This window comes from Emydura macquarii, unplaced genomic scaffold (genome assembly GCF_026122565.2).
Source record: "Emydura macquarii macquarii isolate MOO-44397 ecotype Brisbane River unplaced genomic scaffold, CSIRO-AGI_Emac_v2 contig_3348, whole genome shotgun sequence".
NCBI lineage: Eukaryota > Metazoa > Chordata > Testudines > Chelidae > Emydura > Emydura macquarii.
The window spans coordinates 2286704-2303910 of NW_027133485.1; the positions used below are offsets into that span (position 1 = coordinate 2286704).

At 58.2% G+C, this 17207-nt stretch overlaps 1 protein-coding gene across 1 annotated transcript in view; it reads left to right on the forward strand.

Annotated features, from left to right (window-relative positions):
• CSF3R (colony stimulating factor 3 receptor) overlaps nt 1–13394 on the forward strand; it is a 147417-nt gene extending 134023 nt beyond the window's left edge. Inside the window, exons 5-17 of the mRNA XM_067533767.1 lie at nt 335–458; nt 1746–1933; nt 2955–3109; nt 4662–4815; nt 5713–5795; nt 6172–6385; nt 7156–7347; nt 8341–8442; nt 9007–9153; nt 10223–10363; nt 10752–10842; nt 11451–11532; nt 12228–13394. Coding sequence (XP_067389868.1) covers nt 335–458; nt 1746–1933; nt 2955–3109; nt 4662–4815; nt 5713–5795; nt 6172–6385; nt 7156–7347; nt 8341–8442; nt 9007–9153; nt 10223–10363; nt 10752–10842; nt 11451–11532; nt 12228–12761 — 2207 coding nt within the window. The 3' untranslated portion in view covers nt 12762–13394. The remainder of the gene's footprint in view (nt 1–334; nt 459–1745; nt 1934–2954; nt 3110–4661; nt 4816–5712; nt 5796–6171; nt 6386–7155; nt 7348–8340; nt 8443–9006; nt 9154–10222; nt 10364–10751; nt 10843–11450; nt 11533–12227) is intronic.
• Nucleotides 13395–17207: the final 3813 nt, after the last annotated feature.

Below are 17207 nucleotides of genomic sequence, written 5' to 3' on the forward strand. Positions count from 1 at the left end.
GAACTCCCCCTCCCGCCCCCAGCTCCCTGGTCCTGACCCAGGAGTGGTACAGCGGTTAGCCTGCTGGCCTAGCATTTGGGAGACCTGGGGGTCATGTCCCTGCTCTGCCACACACTGCCTGCATGACCTTGGGCAAGTCATTTCGCCTCTCAGTTCCCTCCCATGGGTGCTGGGGGAGTGAATACATTAAAAGGAGCTCAGATCTCCTGCTGGCGGATGCCAGATGAGTACCTTGGAGAGAGGGCGCCAGCTCTCTTGCAGCCTCAGGCATGCAAACCTGAGCTGCCCAGACCTGGAAGGTCCACTCACCGCATCTCAAATCCTTTCTGCCCAGATCCCCCCTCGAAGCCTGGCAATCTCACCTGCATGATGAACCTGAGTGAGAACAGCCTGACCTGCCGATGGGACCCGGGGCTGGACGGGCACCTCCCAGCCAGCGTGGCTCTGAAGAGCTCCAAGTAAGTGAGCAGGCTGAGGCCTGGCCTGTGTTAGGTCAACACAAGGCAGCTGACGTTGACCTAACTCTGCCAGCGTCTGCAGGGAAAAGTCGCTCTCGCTGCTGTAACTTGCCCACCCCGCCTCCAGGAGAGGCGCAGCGCCTCGCTCGCTGTAGCTGGGTCGACACAGTGTCGGTGTAGACCCTGCGCCGCTTGCATCGACTGTTGCTGCCTTTCAGAAGCCATCCTCCCGTGCCCCAGGCTGGCAGTTAAATGGGTGCGAGCGCGCCTGGGGAGGACGTGCAGCGCCGACGCAAGGAGCGTAGTGTGGACACGCAAAAGCGATTGAATTGCTGCGGTGGCTGTACATCGACGTAGCTTCGTTTTGTAGTATAGACTTGCCCTCAGCCACGTGCCTGGCCTCTTACTCCTCTACAGGACGCTGGGCTGGCCTGTTTGCCCGTTGCACGCTGCTCCTGGAGCGCCTGGCAGGGAGCGCCCTAGAAATTAGAAGGGTAAAGGGCCCATTTGGGTCCCCTCCATCCCTTGGCATGCAGCAGGGGCCAGGATGGCGTGTTCTAGGGCCGTGTCCAGTCTGCTTGTAAATGCTCCAAGCACTGAGGGCTCCGCGTGGCCTCTGCAGACTGTCTGGGGACATCTATGCTCAGGGGGACACCCAGGCTTGCAGGCTACTCGGTACAAACCCCTCGTTGCTTTCCCTTGCGGTCTGGCCTTGAATGTGTCCTTTGGCCAGACGGTGCCAGGGGTTCAACGTCACCCGTTAGCCCCTTGTGCAGCCTCACGGCAATAATTGTTCCAGAGCCGTGTGCTGGGACTGGCCCCCAGGGCCCCACAGATTCCAGCGCCCACTATGGGCCAGTTTGAGAGCTCCTGATACCACCTGGCTAACTGGGTTACAGGCAACTACCCTGGAGCAAACTCGGAGCCCCTGAGACTTGATCCCAGCCTCCCCTTGACACACAGCCTCTGGGATGGAGGCTCAGAGAGTAGCTGTCGGCAGGAGCCCATCTCTCTGAGGCCAGCCCTGACTCCAGGCCAGCGGTCTCTGCACAGAACTCCCTTCCAGAACCGTATTTCCCCCGCCCCTGCCTTCGCTTTGGGTGCTGCTCACAGGGCCCCTCTGCGCCTGCACGGAACCTGCCCTGGATTTCCATGTCCCCGGGTATGTCCACTGGGCACAAGTCGAGAGGAAGATGAGGATGATCCCTGGGGCTGCTGGATCCCCAGTGAGAACATGCAGAGTGTTAGCAGGGACCGACCTCCTGACCCCGCCTCATTGCATTGCAGGAGCAGAGGGCTGTGTGAAGTTTCCCAGGAGGCGATTCCGGACTGTATCCCACAAGCCGGCCAGAACTACTGCACCATTCCCCGCAGGTTTCTCCAGCTGTACCAGAAAATGGACATCTGGGTGTCAGTCCAGAATGCCCTGGGCACAGCTGAGTCTGAGCATCTGTGCATCGACCCCACAGACGTAGGTGCGTAACGGAGCTGGGGGCTTCCTTTGTAGCCACCTAATGCAGAGCTGGGGAGAGGGGGAGAGCGTCCCATTAAAACACTTCACATTATCAGGTCACCTTCCTCTCGATGAGGTTGTTAGTTCGCTGTGGAAGGGCCTGCTGGGAAGCCCAGCAAAGTCACTGCGGGTCTTTCCAGACTGAGCAGGCCCTAGGTGCTCGGTTGTGCAGCCAGTGGCAAAACTCCGATGGATTGTACCAGCTCCCAGGTTTCCTGTTACCCCAGCCTGTAGGTGGGGGGGGGGTTACTAAGGAGGGGTTAACTTCCAACCTCCTGGCCAAATTACAGCGCAGTTGTTCTAATGTGCTCGTTAGCACCCCCTCGTTAGCACCCCCTCCTCCGGCTGACGCAGTTTTGGCTGATGCCGGGTGCTGCGTCTCTCCCTGGTCTAAGCTGCTGCACCCCACTGCTCTGCTAAACAGCTGCTGCTGCCGCTCAGCCCAGCATTACAGCATCAGGTGGGGAGATGCCTCTCCAGAGAGCGGAGGCGGATAAAGTGCTTTGTGAGGCTTCAGGACGAAAGACACAATCGGAGTGTCACACCAATGATTAATTAACGAGTTATTGTTAATTATTGATAATAATATATTATCCTCAATCTCCTATTGGCCCCTTTTCCCCTACTGCAATTATGGTTCAATCTCCCTGTCTGTGCCCTGTGGCTGGTGCATGCATGAGAGATTATTTCATTTCATTTGCGTGTTGAATCCAGCTCCGTTTCAGATTATTTCTATTTCCCTTGGCCTAGGTCTTTTCATGGTGCATGTTTTTTAACCATTTATTTTTCTTACTCATCTTGCTGGGGCTTAAAGCCAGAGCCAGGATTCACACTAATTCAGATCAGATAGACAGCTGGAATCCTAGGGCCTGGGACTCCCCTGACTGCAGGATGTCTGCGGGCAAACGATGTGTGGGGCCAAGCCCTGGCTGGGTTTTGTGCATTGGCTGAGCCCCATCGATCTATCTGTCTATTCCTTGTAGTCAAGCTGGATCCCCCTGTTCTAAAGAGCATCCAGTCAGTCCCTTTCCAGACTGACTGCGTCGCCGTGGCCTGGGAAACGGCTCACACCAGCTCTCACATAGAGCAGCAATGTGAGCTCCGCTACAGGACCCATGAGGACGGAGGCTGGACTCTGGTGAGTGACTCTGTCTGTCGGCAAGGGGAACTGGCTGGGGCGTTGTGACACGGGGCCGTGTTCCTTTGGAGGAAGTATGGTCTGGTGGCCAGGACTCACTTTCCACAGCGTGACTTAAAGCCCCTCATTTTTCCCATCTGTAAAATGGGAGGTTCCAGCTGCTCTTCCTACGAATCCTGCGGGGAGAGAAGTGCGTCATTGGCGTCTGTCCCGTTCGTAAGGAGGGAGGGAAGAAACCTCTCCTGTCCCGCTCAAGCCCCCACTGCTAAAATGTGCTGTCTGCACCTCACTTGTAACCACACCGACCCCTCCCACGCAGGAGCTGCCTGGACAGTCCAGAGATTTACTCTGCACCTCCAGCACCTTCGTTTGGCCCTCCTCCCTCGTCACCAGGTTTGCCACATGCCCTGGCGCCCACGGAAGAGGGCAGCCTGCTGGGCACTGGAGGCTAAATTTCACAAGAGCTCGGGGCTGGATGTCTGAGTTTCTCGGCACCCCCCGCTCAGCAGCTCCCACTGTGACACAGACACCAGACGCAGGGGCCAGGAGTTAATAAAAGGGGCTAGTGATTGGGGGGCCCTGGGAGGGGCCTGGATTTTCAGAAAGTGCTGAGCAGCCACCCTCCGAGACTCAGGCCCCTTCCAGGCATCTCCCACGGGTGACCCCAAGTCCCTAGCCGCTGTAGCACCAGGTGGGGGTCTGGCCCCTTGGCCCCAGCGGGGCGAGGCTGATTCATGCTAGCTGAGGGCCTGTCCCACCCAGGTCAGTACTTGCTGAGTTTGGTTTGGTTTGAATGAGAACTGGAGCGGAGGCCAGCGCAGAGAGATTCAGGCCACACAGCCTGGAATTCTGCCCCGCCACGCTTCTAATACTCACGCCTGAGATCTCTGCCGCTCAGCCCCAGGGATACGCCTCCCGCCCGCTGCCCACTCATTTCCAGACACATTGCCTTTGGTGATGTCCCCCTAGTTTGAAGCAGCCCCTTTTCCTTGTTCAGATCACACGTTTCCTGGCCTGGGTCTCCCCTCCCTCAGGTGTAACACCCCCCACATCTGGGGAGTGCGCGGAGCCAGGTCCATGAGCCTGGCCTTTAAGGGCAGGGCTCCCTGTGAGTATTTTCAGGCACCAATTCCCCCTGGCTCGGAAGGCGCGATCACTTCCCCCCTGCCTGGGGCTGCATTACTGGGCCAGCTCCGTTCCTTCATGTCCCACCCTCCGCCTGACTCTTCTTTTCGGACTCATCTCGTGTGGTTCTGCAGCTTTGTTCACGGGCGAGGTGAAAACGCTTTTCTAGGAGCTAGCTAGAGCGAAGCCAGACCTGGCACTTCACGCCCCCATTCACATCCACAAACGCTGCCCCAGCAGAACGGGTTTCCTGGGCTACCCCAGGGAGCTGTTCACACCCACTTCGATGCACTTTGCCCTGGTGTGAATGATGCACAGGGCGCAGAGCGGGGAGGTTCAGGGCCTTGACCTGGACACTTCTGAGCAAGAGCCTAGGTGGGGCTGCTCCCCGAGAGATGCCAGAGACTTTGCTTTGCTTTGCAACCAGGTCCCCGACATTGTCAGCCCCAACCTGAAGACCCAGCACTGTGGCTTCCTCTTTGGGACGGATTATCTCCTCCAGATGCGCTGCCGGCGGGTAACAGCACTGGGCTACTGGAGCGAGTGGAGCCCTGGGTGGAACTTCACCACCCATGAGAAAGGTGGGTGCTGGCAGGGAAGGGGGGGGGGGTCTCAGGATACAGCCCAGGGGCCATGCCAACTGCCACCGCACAGGCAGGGTCTGACTGGCTCAGGCTCAGGGACCCGGGGCCTGGCTGAGCGTCCTTCCCAAGCCAGGGCTGTCGGCAGGCCCTGTGTGAAACAAACCCATCATAGAGCCACCCTCACTGCTACCCCTTCCCACACACACCCCTCAGCAGAGAGACCTAAGGCTGGGACGCCGCAGCGCCTGCAGGGCTGGTGCACTGATTCCACAGCTCACCTGGTGCTGTGGCTTTGCTGAGCTCGCTAAGACCCCTGCTTATTGGCGTTTGCAGCTGTTCCATCCCATTCAGGCCAGCTTCGCTCTCCCACCGGGCCTGGATTCCCTCCCAGGGCAGGTCTTGTGACTGGTGGGGTTTATTTGCTGGCCAATGTGCCTGTTCTGCGCACAAGGAGGAGCAGACAAGGGCCCTGCCCAGGGGTGCCTACGGTCTAAGGCTGCTCTGCACGCAGGTTTGGCCTTATTAAAGCCGGGTCACTTCGGAGGTGATCTTTTACCAGATACCTGTACCAGTGCAAGCCCAGGGGATGCACTTACACCAGGATAAGAGTGCCTTAGCCTGGTAAAGCTATTGCCCTTCTCCTGCACGAAGAAACTCGCCTGGTGTCAGGCACCTTTATCGGCTAAAGCCACCGACCCAGGGCGGTGCAATGTGCGGCTACAGACCAGGCCGAGGAAAGGGGCTCGTGGCTGAAGAAGGGGCATGCCTGAATCTTAGTGAAGTTCCGAGCCACTGAGACCAGCCCGTCTGCGCTGGGTCTGTCACACGTGTACCGGGAAAGGGCAGCTGGGCAGAACGGGTGGCAGAGACCCTTCCTCTCCTTTTCTGCTCCAGCTCCGGCCGGGAAGCTGGACGTCTGGTGGAAGGTGAAGGCCGTGGACTCGGGGAAGAGAGCGGAGGTTCAGCTGCTGTGGAAGGTAACACTGGACATGGCCCTCACAGGCCCCCTTCACAGCAGAGCGCACATGTGGCTTATGGTGTAAAGGCCCCTCTTACACACGCGGCTTGTCCGTGCGGGAAAATAAACGTGAGCACTTTATCACTGGACACACTGAGCGTGTCACAACCCCATAGCTGTAGGTCTCTGCCACTGTCCCGGGCTCCCCACTGCTATGATAGTCTGCCTCATTCTTCTCTTCCCCCCAGCCCAGGTATTTCTGTAGGTCTCGTCCCCTCGTAGCTAGGCACCGAACCTGGTCAATCTCCCCTCCAGAGGGCTCCCCACCATGGGTTCTGTTCCCAGGCCTGGGGACCCTGCACGAGCCCAGCCACTGTTATATCCACTCTGGGCAGGTTCTGAAGCAGAATGAGACGAACGGCAGGATCCTGGGGTACTGGGTCTCCCTGACTCGCAGACAGAGGAACGGGGAGCTAACAGCCGTCTGCAACACGACAGAGACGCGGTGCAATTTCTCTGTGCTGGCGGGGGTCAGGAGAGTTTATCTTGCAGCCTATAACTCAGCAGGAGAGTCGGCAGCAACAGAAGTCACCTTCCTTGAGCAGAAAGGTAGGGGCTCAAAGCTGCATCTCTCTGAAACCCTGAAAGCGTCTCCAGGTGGGCTCCGCTCGGCAGAAACCCTTTGATTGCTCAGCTTGGAGCCCTCTCTGCCACTCCTTTCTCTGGCTCCCGGAAGTCAGACTGTCTCTGTTTGGTCACTGCCCCAGTAATACGTAGCGGCACTTGCCTGTCAGACTGTGATCTCTGGGCTCCTCCACAGTCCAGCAGACACGCAGTTGCCAAGAAGTGGACTCCCTGAGGTGCTTCCTGCGCTGCAGAACCTTTCGGGGGAGCTGGCCCCGGAGCATATTTTAAAAGCTATTCAGAGGGATTAGCTGGAGGGCCAGCTCCTCTGCCGGTTCCACTGGAGCCAACGGAGTGACACCAGTTTACACCAGCAGAGGAGCTGGCCTGTCATGTACTAACCATACTTTTGAACTACAAGAGAGCAAATAAAGTCCAGTCCTGTGCACGGAGCCAGGGGACCAGAGCGAGACCGCGAACCAGGCAGTGAATCCAGGCACCATTCCCACGGCTGCTTGGCCAGAGAAGATGGTTCCCTTCTCTTGCTCGCGGTCCCTACTCCCTCTTCACTAGCCACGGGGGCTGCCGAGGGTCCTCGGGCATCCCCTGATTTTTCTGACTCCGTGGTGAGCTCGAAGCACGGCAGCACCAGTTCTGCCAAGCCCCTGGGCTTCCCCCGTATCCTGCACACAGCGTGTCTCACCCCTCCTGGGGTCCTGGCTGTGTCTGACTGTGTTCTTCCATCCTGTTCGCAGGTCAGCCCCTGGCCAGGATCCAGGCTTTCCCCCGCGATGAGCACAGCCTCTGGGTGCAGTGGGAGGCTCCCAGAGCCGCAGCCACCGGGTACATACTTGAGTGGCGCCACATGTCGCTGCCGTGGCCGGCCAGCCGCAACGTGGGCTGGCAGCTGGAGCGGAACAGGAGGGCCACGAAGGCACTAATCCGAGGTAGGGCGCTAGGGGGCAGGTTTGGGCAGGCTCCTGGCGCGTGGGGGCAGCCAAGACAGGTGCGTGGCCTTTTGCCCCTTCATTCGCTGGCCCGAGGTCTCTGCACAGCACATGGAGCGATGGCAGTTGGACACCTGCCGGGAGGGGCTGGCAGCAGTCTGCTGGCCTGGGCTTAGGGGAGCAGCCTGGGGTGTGTCTTCTGACTCCCCACGTTTGTGAGCTGCCCCTCTCTCTCACAGGTCTCTGTGCTGTATCCATCCTGCGATCCCTCCATGTCTGCGCTGTATCCATCCTGCGACCCCCGTCTCTGTGCTGTATCCATCCTGCAATCCCTCCATGTCTGCACTATATCCATCCTGTGATCCCTCCATGTCTGCGCTGTATCCATCCTGCGACCCCCGTCTCTGTGCTGTATCCATCCTGCAATCCCTCCATGTCTGCACTATATCCATCCTGCAATCCCTCCATGTCTGCACTATATCCATCCTGTGATCCCTCCATGTCTGCGCTGTATCCATCCTGCGACCCCCGTCTCTGTGCTGTATCCATCCTGCAATCCCTCCATGTCTGCACTATATCCATCCTGCAATCCCTCCATGTCTGCACTATATCCATCCTGTGATCCCTCCATGTCTGCACTGTATCCATCCCGCGACCCCCATCTCTGCACTGTATTCTGCAACTCCCCATCTCTGTGCTGTAGCCTGTGACCCCCCTTTCCCCCCCATCTCTGCAGTGTATTCACCCTGCAAACCCCACTTCTGGTTGCCATGTACATTCCCAGGTTTGTTTTATGCCATGCCATTTAACCCCTCGGATGCTGCCTCACGGACCGGCTATCTGATAAGTGCACATTTGAAGCTGTCTAATGACTGGAGATGCCAGCTCTGCTGGTGCTGCAGAGGGCGCCCTCACTGCTTCAGAGGAACGCGTAAAGGGCTCTCAGTGCTCGGAGTGTCTCTGATTTAATCACTTTCTCCTTTTCCCTTCCAGAAAACATTGCGCCTTTCCAGCTGTACAATATCTCCGTGTACCCTCTGTATGCAGACACGGTGGGGCTGCCTCTGCACACAGCAGCCTATTCGAAAGAGAAGGGTATGTGTTTTTACAGCGTCTCCCGTCCTGAATGACCCCACACTGCTTCACAAACCAGATCCAGGCGGCGTGACTCAAATGCAGCCACCTCTGGAGTGGAAGGTGGCAGCCCAACCACACATACAAATGGGGGTGCTGAAATTCCAGCCCAGGGCAGTGGGCCAAGCCCCTGCTCTTAGGAAAAGTGCCTCCTGGCTCTGTGGAATTTGGCAGAACAGAGGGTTAGCCGTGCAGAATGATCTTCTGCAAGAGATCCCTGTGCAAGAACCACAAGAAAACCAGAGTCCTAGGTTGAGGTCCTCAGCTGGTGCAAACCCCTATAACTCCACTGAGGTCAGCGGGACCAGCCCTGAGGTTCCCCAGCCGAGGACGTGGCTCAACAATCAGTTGTAGAGGTGTGCAGGGTCCTGGGCTCCCCCACCTCCAAGCCGGCAGATTTGTCACAAATGCCTGCCCCTCGCCGGGATTCTTTGCCCTCTGGCCCATATTGGGAGCCCTGTAGGAATCTGCACTGCCGTGCCCTTGGCTGCTTTTTGTAGCTTTCATGTTCTTCTCCCTCTTCAGCTCCATCGTCTGCCCCTAAACTCCACCTAAAGAGCATCAGCAAGTCCCACGCTGAGCTCAGCTGGGACCCAGTCCCCATTGAGATGCAGAACGGCTTCATCACCAACTACACCATCTTCTGGGCCAGCACCACCGGGGATGAGCGCTGTGAGTCCTGCCTGCGGCACTGCACCTCGGGTCTCGCAGACCTGCCCAGGGCTTTGCAGCACTGGCTGTCCCCCGTGCTGGCTGGGAGCAACGTCATCCCCCGCACACGGGCCGGTCAGCTGCAAGGGAGCTCCCGCCGTGCGACAGGCTTGGGGCAGGAGCAGTGATGGGTGGGGGCCTCCTTATAGCGTGGCCTTGTCTGACACCTCTTGGCAGGAACACACGACACGGCCGGGGGGTGGGTCCGGGACACGCTGTGTCTGATGACAGCGCTAGGTGGGACCGGGGCACATTAGAATTGTCTCTCTTGCGTTTATTTTTCCAGAAGCAGTGTGAGAGCCCTTTAAAACCAACCCCCCTGCAATATGGATTTAATGGGAACAGCGGCGGGGGCGGGGGGCAGAGAGGGGGCTATTTCTGCAGTGGGATAAGGGCGCAGGCTACATTTTAGCCCCCGAGATTGCAAAGAGGTCGTGGCGGATTCTCCCTCGCTGACAATTTTCAAATCAAGCCGGGATGTTTTTCTAACAGTTCTGCTCTGGGAATTACTGCGGGGCAGGTCTCTGGCCAGTGCCAGCCAGGAGCCAGACGATCCTCACAGAGCTCCCTTCCGGCCTCGGATTCTAGCAATCTGTGAACATCCCACTGGGCGCCCACCTGCACCCTCGGGTGCCCAGACCTCTTTGCACATCCGGCCCAGCGAGGCCAGCTGAGTTGCACGCAGTCTGTGGCTGAGCGGAGCCTGGCTCCCAGGCCGATGCCCATCCGTCCACGATGTGTGGCTAGGTCAGGGGCTGTGCTACAGATCTGGGGCGTGGGGTTTTTTTCACGGGCTCACAGTGTTGTGGGGCCAGAGTTTAATTTTCTCCCCGCCCCCCTGCCCTGGCGTTGCCCTGTCTTTTGTCGGGGCGTGATTCCAGTCATACCCACGCGTGCAGGGGGACCCGCTGTCCCACAACAGGGCGCTGGATTTGGCTGCGGGGCCCATGCCAGGACTCGAGCATGTCGGCCGCGTGGGCGCACCGGGCTCGGGATCCCAGCGTCACTAACAGCCACCCCTTCTTCCTAGGTGCCGTCGTGAACTCCTCCTTCACAGCCTTCACCATCAGGGGCCTGGTGTCCTCAAGGATGTACAAAGTGCACATAATGGCTTCCACGGCGGCCGGCAGCACCAACAGCACAACCCTGACGCTGGCGACCACGGCGCTGGGTAAGGCCGTGGGCTTGGTCTGCTCGGGAACCCCCTGGCTCTTGGGATGGTCCCAGAGCGGAGACCAGAAACACAAAGTAGCAAAGGGGGTGGAAGAGAGAGCCCTGGAGCCACACCCCTGGCACGCACGTGCGCTCACAGATACGTGCCCACAGCTGCACGCGCACACAGACAGACACACGCGAATTCTAGGGCCTCTGGATCCCAATCTGCGTGTGAACTTGGCCGCCTGGGCCCATCCCTAGGTGGCAGGGGAGCACAGGGTGGTTGAAGCCAGGGACCCAGCCCCACCTCCGCAGGGAGAATCCGGAGATCACAACATGCCACCCCCGACCTCCATGCAGAGGCTCAGCTTTTGGAGTAAGCCAGTTTCCTGTCTCTTTTCCAGATGAGGTGGAAATCCGGTACCTGCTCCTGTGCTTTGGCCTGTTCTGTGTCTTGCTCGTGGCATTAATCATCTGCTTCCAGAAGAACAGGCGGTGAGTGCCCAGAGACCAGCACCCTGGAACGGGCTGAGCAGCGCGTTATTAGCCCGTTAGCCTCTCCTGATGCAGCCGTGACCTGGGCTGCGGCTCTGTGCGACGCTCGGGCTCACAGCTCTGTCCAGACAGTGGAGGGGGCTGGGCCGACATTTCCTGCCCCTTTGGCTCAGCGATGGACAGCAATGTTATCCCCCCACACACAGTACGGGAGCTTTGTCCTTTTCAGACCGGGCCAGAACCTCAGCTGGGGCGAATCAGTGGCGCTCCATGGAGCAATGTCCCACTTCCCTGGCCAGGGGCGTCTGAACAGAGAAAGGTTCGGCAGGCTCAGACAGGTGCAGCAAAGGGTACGGAGCAAACACGCCCCTGCGCTGCCTGCGGTTATTATTGTCCTTGTGATACGGCAGTGCCCAGAGGCCTCGGCCGGGGATCAGAGCCCCATGCTGCTGGGTGCGGCACAAACACAAAGGCAGCCCCCAGCCCCAGATTTCTCCCCTGACGGCTGCGTCTCATCCAATCCCCACGAGAACCCAAGCCCCGGCAGCCCAGCGGGCTCAGCCAGCAGCCCTGCCGTTCACTGAGCTTCTGTGTCATGTAACCAACAGGGTGAAGAATCAGTTCTGGCCCAGCGTCCCGGATCCAGCAAACAGCAGCCTGGGCAAATGGGTGCCAGCCGACCTGCGGCAGGTAAGTGAGGCTCTCTGGGCCATACAGCGGATGTGTTTCAGCTGCCAGCTCCGCCCTTCACTGCCGACTCCACCCTACAGTCTTGACTCACCTGTCACCGTCTGAGCACCTGTCTGGGAGACTTGTGAGGAGGCCAGACACCACAGTGATGGGCAGGGAATGAGCTCCAGACTAGGCTAGAAGAGGAGCTAGCCCGGCTCCCTGTCATGCAGCTGGATCAGTGGCAGCCAGCCTGGCACAGCCCCGGCACAGATGCCAGCAGCACCTGGTGGCTGGCTCAGCCATGCTGGGAGGCCAGATCTAGCAAACAGCCCCCACTGGCAAAGCCTGGGGCCCCGACCCTGCAAAATGACAAACACTGACTTACTCAGCGCCTTGCAGGATTGGGCCCCCGGGGGGGTGGGGGGGAGGTTGCAGCCAGGCCCCAAAGCGGCCTGGAGAGGAGCGCCACATCAGGGCCCGCAGTGGGGCTGAGAACGCAGAGCCTGGTGGGGGAGGAGGGATGCCTTTGCACAGCACTGGGGCTGGGAAAGGCTGGTGTGAGCAGGGGGGGCAGCGAGGGTCCCCCGCAGTGGGACTGAGATGGGGGGATCGTCAGGCGAGGCCGGTGTGCTGCAGTGGGGCTGGCGTGGCTGAAGCGACGCACCTCCCCTGCTGTCGGTCCTTCCTTCCCTGAGCGCACGCCTCTTCCCTAGGAGACCCTCCAGACGGCCGGCGGGAGGGAGCCTGGCCTGGTGACCATTTCTGACGTCACAGTGCTCGAAAAGGGAGCAGAGAAGAAGCCCCCGCTCTGGGGGAAGAAGGACCCTGTCCCAGCAGCTGCAGGCAGCTTCCCAGCCCTCCCCAAATCCTACATCCACCCCGACGGCTCCGGCCTGCCTCACGGCAGCAGAGCCCCCGAAGAGGCAAGGCCGGGCTCCTATGTGAACGGTGCTGGGGCCGTCCAGTACGCCACGGTGGTGGCAGAAGGCTACAGGGGCCAGCAGCAGCCCGTCCCATCTCCCCTCTATGTCCGGTCCGACTCCACGCAGCCCCTGCTGAGCGAGCTGACGCCCAGCCCCAAGCCCTACGAGAACCTGTGGTTCCATGGGACCCCGGAGTCGGGGCTGCACTGCCAGAGTTTCCGGGAGGATCTGGCCTTCCTGGAGGAGCCGCTGATCGACTTCCCCCTGCTGCAGGGCCTGAAAATCAACGGGGCTGAGGACCTGCACGATTTCCAGAGATTCTAGCACCTTGCTGAGGCCAAGGGAACAAGCGTCTCTCCCGGCCAGGGAACAAGCGTCTCTCCTGGCCAGCCCCCAGTGAAACCTCCCTGGAATGAGCATCCAGCTGGTGTTTGCGCCGCACGCTCAAAGCATTGGCGTGGCCTGAGCCTTGGGGAGGCGGATGGTGCATCACGGCTGCCCTGCAGGAAATCTGAGTCTGCCTCCCTGGCTGGCCAGAACCTACTCAGGGTAGTGAGGCAGGGTGCTCTCTGCTCTGCTCCTCTGGGCTTCTTCAGTGAGGGCAGAGTGTGCTCTGCAGCCCACAGAATCAGGCCCTTCCCCAATAGCTCCTCTAGTCTCTTTCCCCCAGGCCGGCGGGGCCTGGGAATGCTGCAGAGGCAACAGAATCAGCCCTAGTTGGAGGAGAGAGCATCTCAGGCAGCCCCGCTTGCCAGCGCGCACAGCAGGGCTGACTTCCCAAGGGACCTGCACCCACCCCTCTGCAGCTGGAGGAAGGTGGCTGTGATGCAGAGAGGAAGGACGGGCGGGTTCCTGAAAACAGAATGTCTGCTGCGCGCAGGGTCCATGCAGCGGCCGCTGGCTCTGGAATCCAGACTTGCTCTGCAGCTGTCTCGTTTCTGCTGCTGCTCTCCCCAGTGCTGCACTGGTGGGGAGGGTGCCTGCAGACTTGGCTAAAGACTTTATAAAGCTCCCTGTCCCCGAAGGAAATGTCAACAAACAGTCTTCTAAGCTCATGATCCTGCTACCTGGGGTTCTCTGGGAAGGACCAAGCCGCGTCTACGCACTGACCTCGCAGAGATGGGTAGCTGAGAAATTTCACTGCACTTTTTAAACCCCAAGTTATTGTTATGCTATTTATTTGCTTCTCTACATGCTCACTTGTCACACCGAGAACACTTGCAAAGAGTCGGTGTAGCAGGACCTGTCTGAGGACTAAGCTGCAGAGCTGCTTACTGGTAGGTCACCAGATCAAACCTAAGCCAGGTCCGTAGGGACCAAAAGTCAGGACGCTTTGAGGGGTCTCTAGGGGTTGGCATATGAAATGAGCTGGGTTTCCCAGGGGAAGCCAAAAGGGGTAATGAACTCACCTGTCGGCCCTTGAAGTGGTCTCTCCAGAGGAGGGCTTGGGGGTGCTGTGAGGAACGTTTGCCCTGCCACTGCTCAGGCTGTGCCTATTCACTGAGGGGCAGGATGACCCGTGTTTAGAGTGCTAGCCAAGACAGGGTAGACCTGGGCTAGGTTCCCTGCCTCGTGCCTATGTGACCTTGTAAACCCGGGTCTGTGGGACCTGGGTTTGTGGACTCGATGTTTCTAAGCTCTCGCTTGAGCGTCCACACTGCAGTGTAAACCCGGGTCTGGGTGCCCGGCTTGGGGACTCCATGTGTCCACACTGCACTGTGAACCTGGGCTTACACTTGCTGGACCCAGGTCTTACAGCCATTCTGCACTGCGCAACCGCAAGTTTGTGGCTGGACCTGCATCCATGCTGCAAAATGACAGGGCTTGGACCCGAGTCTCAGTGGGACCCGGGCTCTGATCCCCGCCCCCAGCAGGGTTCTAGAACCCAGGACTGAGTGCACGCTGACCCCCACCTCGGACTGATGTGGGTGTGGACAGAAGGGGGACGTGGCCTGTAACCTGAGTCAGAGTCCACACTTACCATGCAGCCGAGACGCACCTTTCGTCTCCCTGGGCCTTGGTTCCCCACCTGAGAAACGGGGGGTGAAAGCACTGTCCGGCCGCCTGGGGTGTGGTCAGGATAAAGGCTTTAAAGATTGTGAGGTGCCCACATACTGCAGCGTTAGGAAGAAGCAGTGCCTGAGAGGGCAGTAAATTAAGGTTTGAGTCTCCTGGACGCTCAGCCCCACGCTGGAACCTCCACTAGACTGTTTACATTTCGAAACAGCGTTTCCTCATCAGCAAGGCTGGTTTCTGAGCTAGAGCGCCCCGATTTTCCGTAGCTCTGGAAGGAGAAGCCTGGGCAGCGGGTGCCAGTGGAAGCTGCACCGCAGCAAACCCACCCCCAGCTCACCCTGAGCCGCGCAGCGGATGAAATGCAGCTTCATAAGACCTCGTCCAAAACGCCGCTGGGGTTTGGGGTTTGGGCAAGGATTAGAGTAGAACCTTCCTTACGCTGAGCCAGTTTGCTCACCCTGACTGACAACTCAGGAAGTTATTCGTCCGCTCGCATCACTGCAGCTTTAGCGGTTGTCAAGCATTAATATAGCCAGTCGTGGTCCCAGGTCACGCTGCAGGACCAGTTTGTCAGCCTGTACCTGAACTCCGCTCATTAGCAGTTTGGTTAGTTCCTTTGCGGATTTTGAATCGAGTTTTCTTTAAATCATTCGCTGGGCCTCAGCACGTGGCCAGTTCTCTGGGTTGCTGTCGATATTGCCGTGTATGGGACTGTTGGGTGCCACGGCCAGGCTGCCACCACACTAATGTACCCGTTCCAAACCTGTACGTGTTGCCCCAGCAGCCACTCGGACTGCAGTCTGTGTGTAGTGTGCACTTCACAGGGGAGGTTTCCCTTGAGGTTTTTTTACTGTTATCTTGGTTTGTTTCCTTTGAACTCGTCAGTGTAAGGTTCTGAAATGCCAGTGTTTGTCGGTCGTGTTGATTTGTTCCTGTGCTGCTGCAATGGTTTTATCACCTCTCGCTCTCCTCTGACTGGCAGATTGGCAGGGGGGGGTTCTGTTCTGGAGTGATGTATTGGCCCAGTCTGTAATTGGTGTTATTACTCTCCAAGCCAGGCCTAATTTAGTTGCAGGAAAGGGCAGGAGTGCAACACGGTCTGGATCTGATCTCCGGAGGTGCTGAGAGCCCCCAGATCCAGTTAAAGTCAGTGATTGCTGCCGGTGCTCAGCACCTGTGTAAACCAGGAGCTAGGTGCCATTCAAAGTCCAACACCACTGCAAAAGGTTGGTTTTCTGAAAGGGGCACCAGAGGCAAGTGAGCCAGGCCCCGGCACACTCGCTGTGTGCGGGCCAACAGCAGTTCTGTGCTGGAGCAGCCAGTCCACAGCTCAAAGTTCAAAGTTCAAAGTCGGGTCCAGGCAGTGAGCTTCCACCCAGATGTGAATGGGGACTGTCAGCCACAGACGCCTGACTTTAAAAATCATTGTTATGAAGACGTTTGCAAAGCAAGGGGAGGAAAGAGGTTTGCTGGCTGGGCTGCAGGGTTTTCTGTCTGTTGCTCTGCGCCATGTGCCATCAATTACCCCTGTGCAATGTGAGTTTGAAACACGATCAGCTCAGAAGAGCAACAATTCACTCCCACGGTGCACTGGGTAAAAAGCTGCGTAAGACACAGGGCAGCAGGAAATTGGCCTTGTATTTCTTCTGTGAAACTCACACTTACGAAACTTGAAACCACGCAAAACCCACCTGGCTCAGGTTCCGTTACAGACTCCACTCTCCCAGCTTTGCATAACCCTGGGGCGTTAAAACGTTTGGTGTTGAAACCAAGTGGCACTCACATTTCACTGTGAACTTTGACTCCTCTTGACTGCGTTTTGCTTTGGGAGTGTGGGGTTGTTCAGACCATGAGCCTCACAGCAAAATTGGCCAGGGTGACATGGGGAGGCACCTGGGGCACGCAGGCGGAGATGCAAGTGTTGCCAGCCATGCTGAGGGGCTCTTCGTCCAGCGAGAACACGTGTGGTAATCCTCCGATGACTCCACTAGTTTGGAACCCTGAATTCTTGCCTGCTGCAAAAGTAAACATTCAGCCTCGGTGCAATCCTTATTTGACTGCCAAGGTTTACATGCCGTGCTTTCCAAAGGCTTCCCCAGCTCACAGGCCCTGGTGATGGGGTGTGAAACCTCTGGGCCTGCAGTTCAAATTCATGCCAGCTCCACAGCAACTGAGCATCAGTACACTCTGGCGGCTCTTCAGCAGTCCCCTTGGGAAATGAATTGGAGCGGGGTCTCACTCCATTTCCCAGGGAATTTTCCCCTTGTTGACAGTCACAGGAGCAAGGCTGAGGACTCAATGGAGCAAGGAGCCTGAACCTCCTGCTTGTCATCAGAGGTGAACCCTACAGTGCACTGATATATGCCAGGGACAGTTTGGGAGAATCTGCTGTTGCCCATCCCACCCTAATCTGGGCATCTCTCCTGCCTGGAGCTCTCTCCATAGTCTCCCCCTGCACGCGTAACTGTGTTCATGCCCCGGTTTCGCCCGGGCCCCTCCTGCCTTATTGCTTGTAAGGATGGCCTTTGAATGCAGCAGGCATAGCCATGCCTGGGCTGGCACCATCACTGAATTCCCCCAAACAAAATATGATGGAGCGACACAAACCCTTGTCAGGAGAACACAAGCACTCTGTAGAGAAGGACGGAGGGACGTGCGCTATTTTTTATAAATATCACATGTAGCTCAGTTTTCTGCATGATGTTCTCTTTCCTGGCTGCATAAAGTTAAATCAAAGGAGGGTGTAAAGGGAAA